The sequence below is a fragment of the Trichosurus vulpecula genome, chromosome 2 (genome assembly GCF_011100635.1).
Source record: "Trichosurus vulpecula isolate mTriVul1 chromosome 2, mTriVul1.pri, whole genome shotgun sequence".
NCBI classification, from domain to species: Eukaryota; Metazoa; Chordata; class Mammalia; order Diprotodontia; family Phalangeridae; genus Trichosurus; species Trichosurus vulpecula.
In genome coordinates, this window is record NC_050574.1 from 389,091,167 (window position 1) to 389,107,789 (window position 16,623).

Consider the following 16,623-nt stretch of genomic DNA (forward strand, 5'->3'; position numbering starts at 1 on the left):
GAGAGTGTAGGAAAGGATTGGGAGGTGAAGAGAAGCAGAGGGAGCTCATAGAAAAATGGCCTCTATTTTCTCAGTAGAGTATGAGGTGAGGTCCTCAATTGAAAGACTAGGAGGAGAGAGAGGTTTGGAAATCTGAAGGAGGGAGAAGTGGTTTGGAACAACTTCTAGAGGGAGAGGGACAGAAAGATCAGTTGCTGCAGTAAGGTCCTACTTGAGCTCATACAACAGATATTTGTAATACTTCAGGCATCTCAGTTGTATGACTTCCCCTAGCTTGGCTCGATGGCACGTGAATAGGACTGGAGTTGTCGATCACATGGTGGGGAATAAAGCATGCTTGGCACTTGTCAAATGTTCTGAACTGAACCTGACTCAGGCCAATACCCTGACTGTTCCATAGAAGCAAAATGATACACTCTCAAGTCATCTGACAGGTGGAAACAGATTTACTTAGCCGTGGCTAAGAGGATATTCAACAAGTTTAAGCACTGAGGGGCTGATTTAGTTGAGAGAGGCTCTCCTGCCTGCCTCTGAGTTACTCATTGTGGCCCACCAGCCAAATATCAAAAAACATCCCAAGCGCCTTGTGGCTGTTTTGTATTCAGGTGACCAGGAAGTGATTTCAATAGTCTTTAGTGCCCCAAGCCAAGTCACCATTACATTTAATTACAGTCAGCTTGTGGGTGCCTGGGTTGTGTATTTTTTCCCTTAGACTGCATTAAAACTATTCTGGAGACATTTTTCTCCAGGATAGTGGAAAGCTAGCTTAATTTGCATGAGGATGAGTTGGGGTGAGAGGTGGAGGTGGAGGTGGGCGTGGGGGTGCAGTCAGGATATTGTTCTGACCACATTGATATGCAAGTAGTAATATGTCAAGAGATCCAGGGATTCAAGAGTAAAGAACAGTGCGGAGAATTCAGTGTCATCTCCAAGCCACAGTGAAGTGTTCAGATAAAATGTTCAAGTTTAGTTATATGAATTCAGATATAGCATAGGAGTATAACACAAATTCCTAGTATATCCTAGTACAAAACTCCTTTTTTCCACATAACTTTATCTGTGTGACATCTGTGGGAGAAGTTTTTTTATCATCATCATCATCATCATCATCACAGTAAAACTAGTGTATATTAGTACCAAAGGGATGCAAAGACCCTTTGACCCAGCAGTACCACTATCAGGTCTGTTTCCCAAGGTGATCAGAGAAAAAGGAAAAGAACCTATATGTTCTAAATTATTTATAGCAGCCATCTGTAGTGGCAAAGAACTGGAAATTGAGGGGTTGCCCATCAACTGAGGAATGGCTAAACAAGTTGTGGTATATGATTGTGATGGAATAGTACTGTGCTGTAAGAAATGATGAGCAGGCTGATTTTAGAAAAACATGGAAAGATTTGCATGAAATAATGACGAGTACAACAAGCAGAACCAAGAGAACACTGTATACAGTAACAGCAATGTCATTCAAAGAACAACTGTGAATGACTAAGTTATTTTGAATATTATAAATACTCAGATCAACCTACAAAGGATCTATGAAGGAAGATGCTATCCACCTCCAGAGAAAGAACCAATAAATGGAAGTATGTATGGTATAGTTTTACATATATATACATATACACACACATATACACATACACACATATATGTATATGTGTGTGTATATATACATATGTGTATGTATGTGTGTATACTCACATACCCACATATCTGTATCTAATGGTGGGGTGGAGAGGGAAAGGGAAAAAAAGCACACAGCAGAGGACAAAAGAAAACTCACAATAAAGCACAGAATATCAGGGTAGCTTTGAAAATGATGTGTATTATTTGCTACATAGTTTTTTTTTTTAAAAAAAGCAAACTGAAATGGAGATTCATGGTTTCATATTGAATCCCCTTTTTGTGTTGTGTTGTGTACATGGAAATTTTTAAAAATTGGCTCTTTTTGTATTTAAGTTCAAAATGAATATATTTTTTAAAGGGATTCTAAAGGGCAAAGGATACCATCGGCTCTGTCATCAGTGTTAATGAAGTTAGGCAGTGCCACAGATAGATCATCCCACAATCATTTATACTTCATTTTGGAATATAGGATATGAACAGCTTGGCAGAAGATTGACTTTCTCAATGTTTTGCAGAGGCCAATTTGGCTGACACTGTTTGCACAATGGTGGGAAATGTAGACAGGAAGCATTCTGGGGAGCAGGGGCAAGGAATCTCACTCAGGGTGAAAAAATATTTCATAGGAAATCTATAACCCAGGCTCCTGTCGTGTCTGCATGTGGTGGTGAAGCACCAAAAAGAATTTCATGAATAGTGAATAACCTTAGAGAAACCTAAGGAGAGGAGAGGAGCCTGCTGTGATGCTGGCTACGGTAATTTTTAGTTTCGAGGGCTCTCAGGGCAAAGGAATGTCTACAAAAAGAACTCCAAACTTTTACAGCTCTTTCCAGAGCAAAGAAGCTGGCCTTGCTAATCTTGTGTGATATAAATTTGCACACAAAAATTTCCTGGCATGAAAACCCATCTACATACGTGCCAATAATTTATACAGCCTCCGGACTGATAATAATGGGATTAGAAGCCTCGTCAGCTACAGAGAAAATGCCACGCAGATGGCCAGGGAGCCATGTCAGGTGTCTGGCCTCTGACCGGGTGTAATTTTAGAAAATCGAGCAGACGAAATCCCTCCCCGTGCCATTTTTCTAATGATGCAGCATTTCAAGGCCATCTCCAAATATTAGTGTCTCGAGTAGAAACAGGAGCCTCTTTAGTGTATGTGATTTCTTACAGTGGTCAAAAAAATGAGACATAATGGAGTACTCTCATCCTCCGAACAATATAAAACTTGTCCTTCCTATTAGTTGCCCAGTGAATTATGTCCAGACTAATGTTTATTCATTAGTATTTTTCTGCCTATGCAGTGATTAAGAGAAATATCTGAAACCTGGGAAACATTACAAGAAAGGTTGCTTTTTTCCCAGGTTTCTCGTTCTTTACATGATATTGGGCTATTGACCAATTTAAAACAGTTCATTTTAATTGGGGACAGGGTGGGGTGGGGATTGTTACTGAGTTTAGGCAACCTACATGATCTTTACTTTTCTCCTGAATAAAGGTTTATAGTGAAAGTCATCAGATAATAATACCTGACATTTATAGAGTGCTTTGAAGGTTGCAACACTAATATATTTTTTTATTGGAATTTCACAATTACCCTCTGAGACAGGAATTATCATCAATTATCATCCCCCTGCCCCTCCCCCCCCATTTTAAAGACAAGGACACTGAGACTTAGGTTAAGTGATTTGACTAAAGTCACAAAGCTAGCAAACGTCAGAAGTGTGATCTGAACCCAGTTCTTCTTGAGGTAAACTCTGCCACTAGTCTAGCCCAAGTCTAGCCCATAAATGTAGGTATCAGGGAACCCAGTCTCTACTGCCTAGTTCCCAGAGGCTAGATACTGATTTCCCCCAATCTCCACTGTCACCAGAGCTAACCCAGAGTCTTCATTCACTACCAAATGACATCATATTTGTAAAGTGCTTATAATACAGTAAGAGTTATAAAAAAGCTTGTCGTTGTTATTCCCTTCCCAACAGTCATTGGTGGGGTACGTGACTCTTCACACACTTGAATGAGCAGAGAATCATTACGTACAATCTTTCTGGCAAGATGGCAGAACACTAGGCCTTATCATCTTCTTTGCCATTGCTCCTGAAGAGCCATCAGGCCTTACCATGTGCCCTACTGATGTGCCCTCTGGATCTTTGGGAATTGCCATCTGACCTGATGCTGAACCATCCTCTATGTATTGTTGTCCCTAAGTTGAACGTGACAATAGGGACTGTCTTGCTTTTTTATTACTGTTCTCAGAACTTAACACAGTAGGTGGAACTTGATAAATGTTTTCCATACGTTTTGCTATGTCATATCCCTCACACATTCCAATCTAACTCTAGCCTTGCTCCATAATTTCTTTTTAAAATTTTATTACTTTGGTCTTCATTTCCATTCTTCCCCCTCTGTTTGAATCCTCCTTTGTGACAAAACAAAACAATAAAGGAAAAATAGTGACTACATCTGACAACGTATACAACATTCTTTATTGTCTCCCATCTCTTTGCCATGAAGGGAGTGTTATATCTTTTCTCTGGGACTTTGATTGGTTTTACTGTTACTCAGAATTTTATTTTCTTTTAGTGATCTTTCCATTTATGTTGTTGTAGACATTGTGTATTTTGTTCTCTTGGTTCTATGTATTTTGATTTGCATCAGTTCATGTAAATCTTCCAGTGTTTCTCATATTCATTATTTTTAGTGAGAAACAATATTCCATCAATTCACATATCTTAGTTTTTCAGCCATTTCCTGATCAGTTTTGCCCACACTCTGTTTCCAGTTCTTTGCTCTCACAAAGATTACTGGTGTGAATATTTTAGTATGTATCAGACCATTATTTCTATCTTTGACTTCCTTGAGATATATGCCAAGTAGTAGAATTGCTGGATTAAAGGGACAGGTTAGTGATTTTTTTCTTGCGTAATTCCAATTGATATCCAGAATGACTGGCTCATTCTACACTTCTACAAACCCTACATCAATGTATTTACTGTTTCTGTATTTGCTCTATAACCCAGTGATATTACTATTTGGCATATATCCCACAGAGATTAAAGACAGAAAGAAAGAATCCATACATACAAAAATATTGGTAATGAGACTTTCTGCAGTAGAAAAGAACTAGAAACAAAATAGGTAGTCATAAATTGTCCAATGGCTGAACAAATTACAGTATATTTTTGTAATGGAATGTTATTGCAGCATAAGAAATGATGAATACAACAGAGTCAGAGAAACATGGGAAGACTTTATGAACTGATGCAAAATAAAATGAGAACAAATTTCATGATTACTTCATGAAAAACTTAAGAATTTTAATCAAAGAGAGTCAAGAGCAACTTTAAAAGCCTGATGATGAAACTTGCCTCCCACTTCTTGGAAGAGAGAGAATGGACTATCGGTAAAAAAATGAGATTCACTTTTTCAGACATTATCAATATGTCAATTTGATTTATAGGACTATATATATTTGTCATGAGGGAGAGTGTCCTATGGCAGAGGGTTTAGGGGGTTGTAATGGGTATGAAAAAAGAACACCAATAAACATGCTATGGACAGGGGAAGAATTCTTATCAAAACAAAGGCATGTAGCTAATAGCCCCCAGCTCCTACTCCCACTGATGAGTGAAATTCCCAGAACGTGTCTACTATATTTCTCTCAGGACCCTAGGGTTAACCTTGAAGCAATGGGAAAAGAAGTACATTCTAATGATGTACCTTCAATTAATATCAAATAGTCAGCCATATTATTAGCATTTAGCAAAGAATATCTACTAAAGTGGTATAGTAATGTTAGCTGTTACAAAACATCACCCCAATTCCATGATACACTCTCTTATGAGTACACAGAGCATCCAGAAGAAAGTGAGCTCAAGTTTAGAAAGCACATGTGACAAAGTAAGTCCTCAAGGTGATCCCGTTAGGTATGGTGTAGTTTTTCTCTGGGGTAGTTAGTTGACACCATAGTGCATAGAGCACCTGGCCTGAAGTCAGGAGACTCTTCTTCCTGAGTTAAAATCTGGCTTCAGACACTAGCTGTGTGACCCTGGGCAAGTCACTGCACTGTCTCAGTTCCTCACCTGTAAAATGAGCTGGTCAAAAAAATGGCAAACCACTCCAGTATCTTTGCCAAGAAAACCCCAAATGGCGTCACGAAAAGTCAGAAACATGAAACAGAACAAAAGTTTTTCTGTGCCGGGCTCTTTTTGGAACCTCGAATCTGCCTTTCCAGTCGGTCCTTGGCACCTAATGCATACATACATTGTTGTCATTTTCACTTCATTTATTTTCATTGAGGAAATATTTTTTTCAATTTTAGGTCATTGACATTGTTCATTTAATCTTCTATTGTTATCTCTATCTCTTGCTTTGATTCTCCTGTCCATAGTTAATAAAGATAAAATCTTCTCCTCTTTTATATTTTTTGTGATAAAATGGCTTTTTGTATTTAGACTGTATATCCATTTGGAGTTTGTGGAATATGGTATAAGATGATGTTCTCAACCTAATTTCTGATTTCCACCCCATAGTCTTCCAGGTTTCCTTTAAGTTTTTGTCCAATAGGGAATCCTTACCCCAGTAGTTGGTGTACTTAGGTTATTGAATGCAGTGCTATTGTGTTAGTTTATTTCTGAGTTCTGCTTATCTAATTTGTTCCAATGATCATTTTTTTTTTGTATTTTATAATTGGTACCAAATAATTTTGATCACAATAGCTTTGTAGTGTAGTTTGAAATTTGGTGTCCTGCTAGACTACTTTCATTCTTACTTAAAAAAATTATTTTCCTTGAGAGCTTTAGACTTTTGTTCTTTCAGATGAATTCTGTCACTATTTTGTTTAGTTTTGTCAAGTTTTCTGTCAAGTATCCCTTTGGTGATTTGACTGGTGTATCTAGAACTTAATTTAGGTAAAATTATGATTTTTAATGTCATAAATCAATCATGAACATTAAATATCTCTAATTATTAAATTATCCTTTTATGTAAAAAAGCATTCTGTTGTTGTAACTATGTATATCAAATGTGCATTGTTAGATTAATTCCCAGGATAGTTTTTTTTGCATTTTATAGTTATTTTGAATAGAATTTCTGTAATAGAATTTATTTCTTTTTTTTATAATACCACATAGAAATGCTGATGATTTTGTAGTTTTATTTTGTACTATGCCACATTAATTATCTCATTTAGTTTTTCTGGGCATTTCTAAGCAAATCATTATGACACCTGCATGACAGAGTGGATAGAGAGGTGGACATTCATATACCACAGCTTGTTCAGCCAATTGATGGGCATCCCCTCAATTCCCAATATTTTGCCACCATGAAAAGGGCTACTGTAAGTATTTCCGGACATGTAGGTCCTTTTCCCCTTTTTTATGATCTCTTTGGGATACAGACCTAGTAGTGGTATTGCTGAATCAAAGGGTATGCACTGTTTGATTGCCCTTTGGGCATAGTTTCAAATTGTTCTCCAGAAAGGTTGGATCAGTTCACAACACCACCAACAATGCATTAATGTTCCAATTTTCCCATATTCTCTCCAACATCTATCATTTCCCTTTTTTTTTTGTCACATTAGCCAATTTGATAGGTGTGAGGTGCATTTCTCTAATCAAAAGTGATTTAGAGCACTTGTTCATATGCCGATAGATAGCTTTGATTTCTTCATCTGAAAAGTGCATGTTCATATCCTTTGACCATTTATCAATTGGGTAATGGCTTGCATTCTTATAAATTTGACTCAGTTCCCTAATATTTGAGAAATTAGGCCTTTATCAGAGATATTTGCTGTAAAATCATTTCCTAGCTTTCTGCTTTCCTTTTAATCTTGTTTGCATTGGTTTAGTTTGTGCAAAAGCTTTTTAATTTAATGTAATCAAAATTATCTTTTTTACATTTTGTAATGCTCTCTATCTCTTATTTCATCATTAACCTGTAATGTCTCCTTTTTTTAAAATGTGTACATATATTTTATTTCATTTTTCAACCAACAAGCATTTAATTTTTTCTCCCTTCTACCCCCCACCCCCATTGGAAAAAAAGAAAACAAAATAAAACCTTTGTAACAATTATACATACTCAAGAAAAACATTCCCATATTGGCCATGCCCAAAATTACATGCGTCATTCTGCTTCTAGAGTTCATTATCTCTCTGTCAAGAAGTGGGTAGTATGCATTATCTTTGATCTCCTTCAATCATAGTTGGTCATTGGTCATTGCTTATTGCTTGAACTACAGTCCTTAAGTCTTTCAAAATTGTTCCTCTTTTCAGTGTTGTTGTTATTTTTAAATCATTACTTATTTATTTAATATTTTTAGTCTTCAGCATTAATTTTCACAAGAGTTTGAATTAAAAATTTTCTCCCCATTTCTACCCTCCCCCCCACTGCAAAATGGCATATATTCTGATTGCCCCATTCCCCAGTTAACCCTCTCTTGTGTCACCCCACTCCCCCCCATCCCCTTTTCCCTTACTTCTTGTAGGGCAAGGTAGATTTCTATGCCCCATTGCTTGTATATCTTACTTCCTAGTTGCATACAAAAACTTTTTTTTTGAACATCTGCTTTTAAAACTTTGAGTTCCAAATTCTCTCCCCTCTTCCTTCCCCACCCACCCTCCCTAAGAAGGCAAGCAATTCCACATAGGCCACATGTGTAACATTATACAAAACCCTTCCACAATACTCATGTTGTGAAAGACTAACTCTGTTTTGCTCCTTCCTATCCTATCCCCCTTTATCCAATTTTCTCTCTTGACTCTATCCCTTTTCAAAAGTGTATGCTTTTGATTCCCTCCTCCCCCTATCTGCCCTCTCTTCTATTGTACCACCTTTTTTTATCTCCTTCCTCCTTCTTTCCTGTGGGATAAGATACCCAATTGAGTGTGTATGTTATTCCCTCCTCAGGTCAAATCCAATGAGAGCAAGATTTGCTCATTCCCCCTCACCTGCCCCCTTTTTGCTCCCAACAGAACTGCTTTTTCTTGCCACTTTTATGTGAGATAATTTGCCCCATTCTATCTCTCGCTTTCTCCCTCTCTTGATATGTTCCCCACTCATTCCTTAATTTGATTTTATTTTTTTAGATATCATCCCTTCATATTCAACTCACTCTGTGCTCTCTGTCTATATATGTATGTGTGTGTGTGTGTGTGTGTGTGTGTGTAGGTGTGTGTGTATGTATGTATGTATGTATGCATATTCCCTTCAGCTACCCTAATACTGAGGTCTCATGAATTATACACATCATCTTTCCATATAGGAACGTAAACAAAACAGTTCAACTTTAGTAAGTCCCTTATGATTTCTCCTTCTTGATTACCTTTTCATGCTTCTCTTGATTCTTGTGTTTGAAAGTCAAATTTCTATTCAGCTCTGGTCTTTTCACTGAAAAAGCTTGAAAGTCCTCTATTTTTTTGAAAATCCATATTTTGCCTTGGAGCATGATACTCAGTTTTACTGGGTAGGTGGTTCTTGGTTTTAATCCTAGCTCCATTGACCTCCGGAATATCGTATTCCAAGCCCTTCTATCCCTTAATGTAGAAGCCACGAGATCTTGTGTTATCTTGATTGTGTTTCCACAATATTCAAATTGTTTTTTTCTGGCTGCTTGCAGTATTTTCTCCTTGATCTGGGAACTCTGGAATTTGGCTATAATATTCCTTGGAGTTTTCTTTTCAGGATCTTTTTCAAGAGGTGGTCAGTGGATTCTTTCAATTTCTGTTTTACCCTCTATCTCTAGAATATTGGGGCAGTTTTCCTTGATAATTTCTTGAGAGATGAAATCTAGGCTCTTTTTTTGATCATGGCTTTCAGGTAGTCCCTTAATTTTAAAATTATCTCTTGGATCTATTCTCCAGGTCAGTGGTTTTTCCAATGAGATATTTGACATTGTCTTCCATTTTTTCATTCCTTTGGTTCTGTTTTATGATATCTTGATTTCTCATAAAGCCACTAGCTTACACTTTCTCCAATCTAATTTTTAAGGTAGTATTTTCTTCAGTGGTCTTTTGGACCTCCTTTTCCATTTGGCTAATTCTGCCCTTCAAGACATTCTTCTCCACATTGGCTTTTTGGGTTAGTCTATTTTTTAAGGTATTATTTTCTGGGGTCTTTTTTGGGGTCTCCTTTGGCAAGTCATCGACTTGTTTTTCATGATTTTCTTGCATCACTCTCATTTCTCTTTCCAGGTTTTCCTCTACTTCTCTTACTTGCCTTTCCAAATCCTTTTTGAGTTCTTCCATGGCCTGAGACCAATTCATATTTTTCTTGGAGGATTTTGACTCTGTTGACTTCTTCTGGCTGTATGTTTTGATCTTCTTTGTCACCAAAAAAAAGATTCTATAGCCTGAGTTTGAGTCTGAGTCCTTTTTTGCTGCCTGTTCATGTTCCCAGCCAACTACATGACCCTTGAACTTTCTGTCAAGGTATGACTGCTTGTAGAGTAGAGACTACTTTGTCCCAAGCTTTAGGGGCTGTTCTGCTGTTTTCAGAGCTACTTCTACTCCACCATCACTGCAAGCTCTGCCTCGCCAGCACTACTCCTCCCCCAAGAACTGCCAACCAGGACCGTGACCCAGATCCAAGCAAGGCAAAGCAAGAGAACCCTGCCTCTGCACCAGCAAAGTGCTCCCTGTACTCCCACTCTGATGCGCTACTTGATTCCTTCCACTGGGTGTGCCTGGGGCTGGAAGCAACTGCTTCTGGAGCTCTGGAAGCAGCCATGGGAGCTTCCTGCTGCTAACACTGTGTCACCTCTGCTGCCCCTGGAGCTGGGGCCAGACCTCTCACACTGGGATCCAGCAGTTTTCCCACTAACTTGCTTCATTGTTTTTGGCATTTGTGGGCTGAGAAGTCTGGTAACTGCTACAGCTCAGTGATTCATGGCCCTAAGGCCTACTCCGCCTGTGGATTCCTGGTCTGGTTGGTCCTGGCGCAGCCCACACTGGACTGCACTCTGCTCCAACACTGTGTGGTAAACCCTTCCCAGTGATCTTCCAGGCTGTCCTGGGCTGGAGACCTGCTTCCTTCTGCTATTTTGTGGGTTCTGCAGCTCTAGAATTTGTTCAGAGCCATTTTTTTTTACAGATGTTTGGAGGGATTTGGGGGAAAGCTTAAGCAAGTCCCTGCTGGAAAGCTGCCATCTTCAGTTCCTCTGTCTATGCTAACGCATATGGGGGTCCAGGTGTTAGCATTTGCCTGCTCCACCACACTGGGGCTCAGGATCTCCTACTGGTTTGCTGAGGTGGGGCTTGCTGCTGGCTTGCTGGGATGTTTCCTGTCCTAGACTGCATTCTCATTTTACCTGAGTGAGACACACCTTTCCTGTTGATCTTCTAAGATTCTTGGGCTAAAAGATTGTTTTTGCTGGTTCTGCTATTCCAGGATTTACTTGGGGGAACTATTTTATGGTTGTTTGGAGGTGAATATGGGAGAGTTACAGTAATTTACTGCTTACTCTGACATCTTGGAACCTGTAAGTTCCTTCTAAATATGTGCTTTTGATCATATTAAAGAAAGGCAACCTTCATTGATTTGACTTTTTTTAGAATGTTTAGTAAATGAGTGTTATATTTTATCAAAGTCTGTTTTTGCATATTATTACATGAAGTCAGAATTCATGATTTCAAAGAAAATCATAAATATGCCTGAATGGTTCAGAATCTCAGGATATAAGGAATTCTCTAAGTAGAAGGCAGAGGAATTAAAGAATTTATTCAAGCTCCAAAGTAGCAGACCCATGGACCAGTGAACCCAATTCGATATCCTGGCCAAAAGCTTCCAAGCCCAATAAGTCCACCTCACAATAGTAACCAGGAGGTTACAGAAGAACATTATGACAGTAAGCCAGATCTTATTCGTGCTTCCCCACAATGCTAGGACCCTCCAGTAAGAAGATTATCCACTGGCCTCAAGCCCTTGCTCAGCACTCTCCAGTCAGTAGCGCCTGCTGTTTCAGCTTCTTCTGCTTCAGCTTTTGCTGTTGTTGCTTCTGCCACTTCTCCTTCTCCTGCCTCCACAACATCTCTATCTCCAAACTGTGTTCTCTCTTGTTACACAGTCGTTAGACGTCATCCAACCAATTAGAAGGTCATCTGAGCCACCAATGGCGCCTACCATTGGCTCTGGTCTTAGCAACTGCCCCCAGGACCCGGGAGTGGGGGGGTGCTTAATGCCCACATCTGCTCGGCACCCAGTAGCTAGGGGTTTTGGGCCTACGTGGGAGCCAAGTTGTAATCAGACCTCCCTTCATTGGCCCCACCTGGGGCCTGACCTGAAGCCTATTCAAATGGGGGTGGGGAATCTTCTAATTTACTGATTGCCTTAATGCATGTATTAAAATAATCAAAATAATCATATAGTTTCTGTTATATCTATTGTTTTTATGATTAACTGTGCTAATTATTTTCTAAATTTTAAACCATCTTTACATTCCTGTTATGTATCCCTTTTGGTCATATTGAAATGTCTTCTGTGTATATTTTTCCCTTCCTCCAGTTTTCTCTTGACTTGGAGCTCTATAGAATTTCTTGTAGAAAGAGATAGGGGTGCTGTTGTGGGGTAAGGTCTTTTTCCTTTTTTCTTGCCCCTTTTTTAGTTGAGTCTTGTGACCTACATCCTTGTTCTGAATAGATCAGCCTCATAAATCAAATTGTCTTGAAAAGACTATTAGATGAACTTAAGCCTAAGGTTTTAAAAATGCATCTTCCAAGTAATATGACCATGCATTACTTATTTATGCAAGGTGACCTTTTGTCTTAGTGCTGTTTTAAGCTATTAAATCTTAAAACAACTTTAAGACTTTTGGGACACCCTTTATGTAAACTCCTTGTACTCAGCTTTTAACAAGGAAGTAGAAAGATAGGTGTGTGGTTTGTTGGGACCATTAATCTTAAAGGAATAGTGAGATCCATGTGTTTTTTAAAAACTCAAAGTATCTGTTGATTTTCTCCACTTTATCAGATGAGTAGACATAATGGTGGTTATGTATATTTTTTTCCCCAGAGGTTTAGAAGATTGAGCTTATTCCTGTCTCTCTGGCTTTTTAATTTTTGTTTGAGTTAGGTTTTCTGTCTTGTTTTTTGGTTATGTTTATTGCTCTATGTCTCAGTATGACAAAAGGTAAGAATTTCTGGGGAATTCCCACACATTTGCAGTTTGGTTTCAGCATGGACTTCTTGATATCAGCGGGGGAAAATGTAACATGCCTGAGCACTCTTTTTAAGTCTTCCCCTCCCCCCAACCCCATTAGCTGTGCTATTTCACCTAGGCAAGAACATCCATCTAAATAGAGCACCTGTTGGAACTGTGATTCCTCAAGCAGGAGAGAGGCTTCCTGAGTAGAAACGGGGCTGGGAGTCAGAGAACCCGGTGTCCTTACTCACTGGGTAACCTTGAGCCAGGCTTTTTACTTCTCTGTCTCTGTTTCCTTGTTAGTGAGATGGAGATAAAATCTATCCTTGTAGACAGACTTCTTGGAAGGGAATAATCTATAAATGATTATAAAAGGAACTCTATTGTAAATTCTGGATGATAATGCTGATGAGTGTGTTTTCACTGCAACATTGCAATGGTAAAGAGGAAGAATCTTCCTTATCATCAATGCTTTTTCTTCATTTGGGAACATTCCATCACTAAAATATAAAACATATTAATGGGCTTGACTGGAGGCTATAGACCAAATCTCTCAACCCTTTTCTGCCCATGTATTCCTTGAATTTATATCTATTTCACATCAGCTCTTCTTTGACACTAGGTCCTGGTAATAAATATCTTACCCATATGATTTTTCTTTTCAAGTTACAGCACAATAGACCCAAAGATGCTGAACCAGAGAAGTTCTGAGTCTTACCATATCATCCATTTTTTCAATCTTTTAGTGGAAGGAATGCTCAAGGGCCATTAATCCATTAAGTGCCCATAGGGTGTCATGAAGGTAAAATAAATGGTGGTGTCCTTGTTTTATAGGTTGCAGCCATTTACTATTTTGTTGTGGGTGATGTTCTTGAGAAATCCAAGCAGCTTCTCCTTCATTCAGCAACTGAGAGCTCACATCCAATTCATACAGTGTCCTTCAATGCCCGAGGAGAAGACACCATTAATTTCTTGAAGGAACTGAGCACTTCAACCAGGGGCAGGTAGGGGGGAAAATCCATCTGAGCAAAAGAGAAATGACCTGTGTATTTCTGAGTGGTGAGAGTATGTCTAGGATTTCTTACATATTTCCTGAGTAGCAGCTTGACATAGTAGACAGAGAACTGATTTTATAGTCAAGAATCTAGTTGGATAAAAAAAAAAGCATGACTCACCTACTGTGTGCTAAACACTGTGCAATATGGTGGGTATACAAAGAAAAAATGAACAACAAATATCTGTGTAACCCTATAGGTCACTAGGTTAGGCCTGTGGTCTGATAGGGCAGGCTTAAATACCCAGCTTCATAGTAATTCTGCCTTTGGAAGTGAACTTATGAAATACACAAATGGCTAAATTTCCAGTTAGAGACAAAAAACTCTGAGTCCAAGCCACGTGCAAGGAAAGGTCCTTCATGTTTTCCTGAGCTATCCCTTGCCTTCATATGGAAAAAAGGACACAAAGAAATGCAAAGGAGAGGGTCAATTGCCGGATTTTTTTAAAATGAGAAATAAAGTGAGAAGATCACAAGCAGATGCAATCTTTAACAAAATAAAGGTTGTACTCAGAAAAGGGGTTCCAATTATACCTAACTGAAGAAAGTTAGGGGAAAGATGTCTGTTTGGTTTTTAAATTTTTTTTTGTTTTTGTTTGTTTGGTTTTTTTGGTATTTGGTTTTTGTTTCAGTGCTCCAGCTACCTGAATGAGTACTCTAGATTAAAACCAATATGTGGGGGCAGCTAGGTGGTACAGTGAGTAGAGCACCGGCCCTGGAGTCAGGAGGACCTGAGTTCAAATTCGGCCTCAGACACTTGACACATATACTAGCTGTGTGACTTTGGGCAAGTCACTTAACCCCAATTGCCCTGCCAAAAAAAACCAATATGTGTGTGGGGGTGGTGGGAGGTGCCCATGTAGATTATAAATGTTCACATGGGTCTGTTTAGATTTGGTCATAGGAAAACATGAATAGATATCTCTAGTCTCCTCTTCTCTAGGAGAGAATGTGATTCTCTCCAGGAGGGGAAGCAGGAGATTGGTGTGTTAGGCTGACCATTCTGTTCTCCTCCAAGAAAGAATACCTATATCAGTAAGGCAAGATTCATGACCTCAAGGTTGACCATGAACATGCCTGAATAGTTCAGAATCACAAAGTATGAAAAGCTCTCTAGGTAGAAGGCAGAGGAAGTATAACATTTATTTAGACTCCAGAGGATCAAATCCCAAGACCAGCTACTCCAATTTGATATAGTAGCAATTATATTCCAAAACCAGTAAGCCCACCTCAATGTAGTAACAAGGAAATTATAACACAATATTATAGCAAGGAACCATGTCATCCTGTAATCTTCCCCCCTGCTAGAGCCTTCCTGTAAACAATCACTCATGAATCCTAACTCTTCACTCAGTGCTCTCTTTGCAACTCTGTTGACTCCAAGTTCCTGCTCCTTCTCCTTGGGCTGAATTCCAATTCCTGTAGCTCTCTGCAGATTCTGCTCTTTGATCTCTGCAACCCTCTTGTTCTGCACTCTGTGCTCTGCAGTCTCTCTCAATGCTGGCTCTCCCTCAATGTCTGCTGCCTCAATGTCTTCTTGATGTCTGCTCCTGAATTCTGCTGCTATCAGTTATGCTGCTCTCAGTTCTGGGCTCTCTTTTTATACAGTCCTAGCCAGCATCTGACTGGCTAGTACTCAGCTCTCTAAATTCATGATTGACTAGAATTCAGTGCATATACCATTGACTCTGGCCTTAGCAACAACTCTTAGGGTCCTGAAGGCTTCATGCCCAAAATCAGCTTAGTACCTAAACAGATATAATCAAGCTTTCCCACCTAGGCCCACCTGAGGCCTATTGAAGATCTTCCATCACATTAATACTACAATACCAGAATTATATCTTATCTACCCTGTTCCACTCCCATCCCCACCCCTGCCTCCCTAAATATTGTTAGCTAGGAGAAATAATTCTGAAGTTAAAGCTTAGCTCCTGATCACTATCCTTTAATGGGGAAAGAGTACCCCAAACTCTATGTATATCCAAGACTTGGTTCCCTTCCAACCAGATGCCAGTTCCACAAAGACCCTATGCAGCAAATAGCAAATAAACTCCTTTAAACACCTTTATATTCCTATGAAAAGAACATGCTAGTTTTAATTTGGTTTAATTTTAAGCACACTTCTGTTTTTCTAGATTTCATGCATTTGCTGCAAGAGTCGAGCCTATGGGAATTCATGAGTCTCTCTCAGGGGATGGAAACATTTCTTTTTCTTCAAATTTAAGGAAACTGAAAGGAAGAGTGCCTCCAGGTACTTAGAACCCAAAACTATTTTATGTCACTAAGAGCTTTAGATAAAAATTACTCATATTTAATTACTTTATTTTTTTATTTTAATTTAATTAAAATAATTAATAATTAATTTAATTAATTACAAAAAATAACTCCCATAGAGTTAAGATATACAAAAGAAATACAGCATGGCATAGTGGTCATTCTGAATGGTCATTCTGATACATACTAGCTGTATGACCATATGCAGGGACAACCTCTCAGTGCCCTAGGAAGTGATACCAACACTAGGAATTACAGGTGAGTTGCTGATCTGCGTCCATAGGGGGAATTTCTACACTAGAAGTTCTCTATGCTGATGAAATCACAGGACACAAGACACATAAAATGTTTACGAAGGGGAGCTAGATCATTCAGGAGAGAGGATACTGGGCCTGGAGTCAGGAAAAGCAGAGTTCAAATCTGACCTCAGACACTTACAAGCTGTGTGAACCTGGGCAAGTCACTTAACTTCTCTTTGCCTTGAATTTATTCAACTGTAAAATGGAGATAACCACAGCACCTACCTCCAGGGTTGTCTT

The 16,623-nt window shown here is 38.9% G+C and overlaps 1 protein-coding gene across 1 annotated transcript in view; it reads left to right on the forward strand.

Annotated features, from left to right (window-relative positions):
* Nucleotides 1-16,623, forward strand: part of VWA3B (von Willebrand factor A domain containing 3B) — a 223,177-nt gene that overhangs the window by 23,547 nt on the left and 183,007 nt on the right. Inside the window, exons 6-7 of the mRNA XM_036744160.1 lie at nt 13,591-13,760; nt 15,946-16,061. Coding sequence (XP_036600055.1) covers nt 13,591-13,760; nt 15,946-16,061 — 286 coding nt within the window. The remainder of the gene's footprint in view (nt 1-13,590; nt 13,761-15,945; nt 16,062-16,623) is intronic.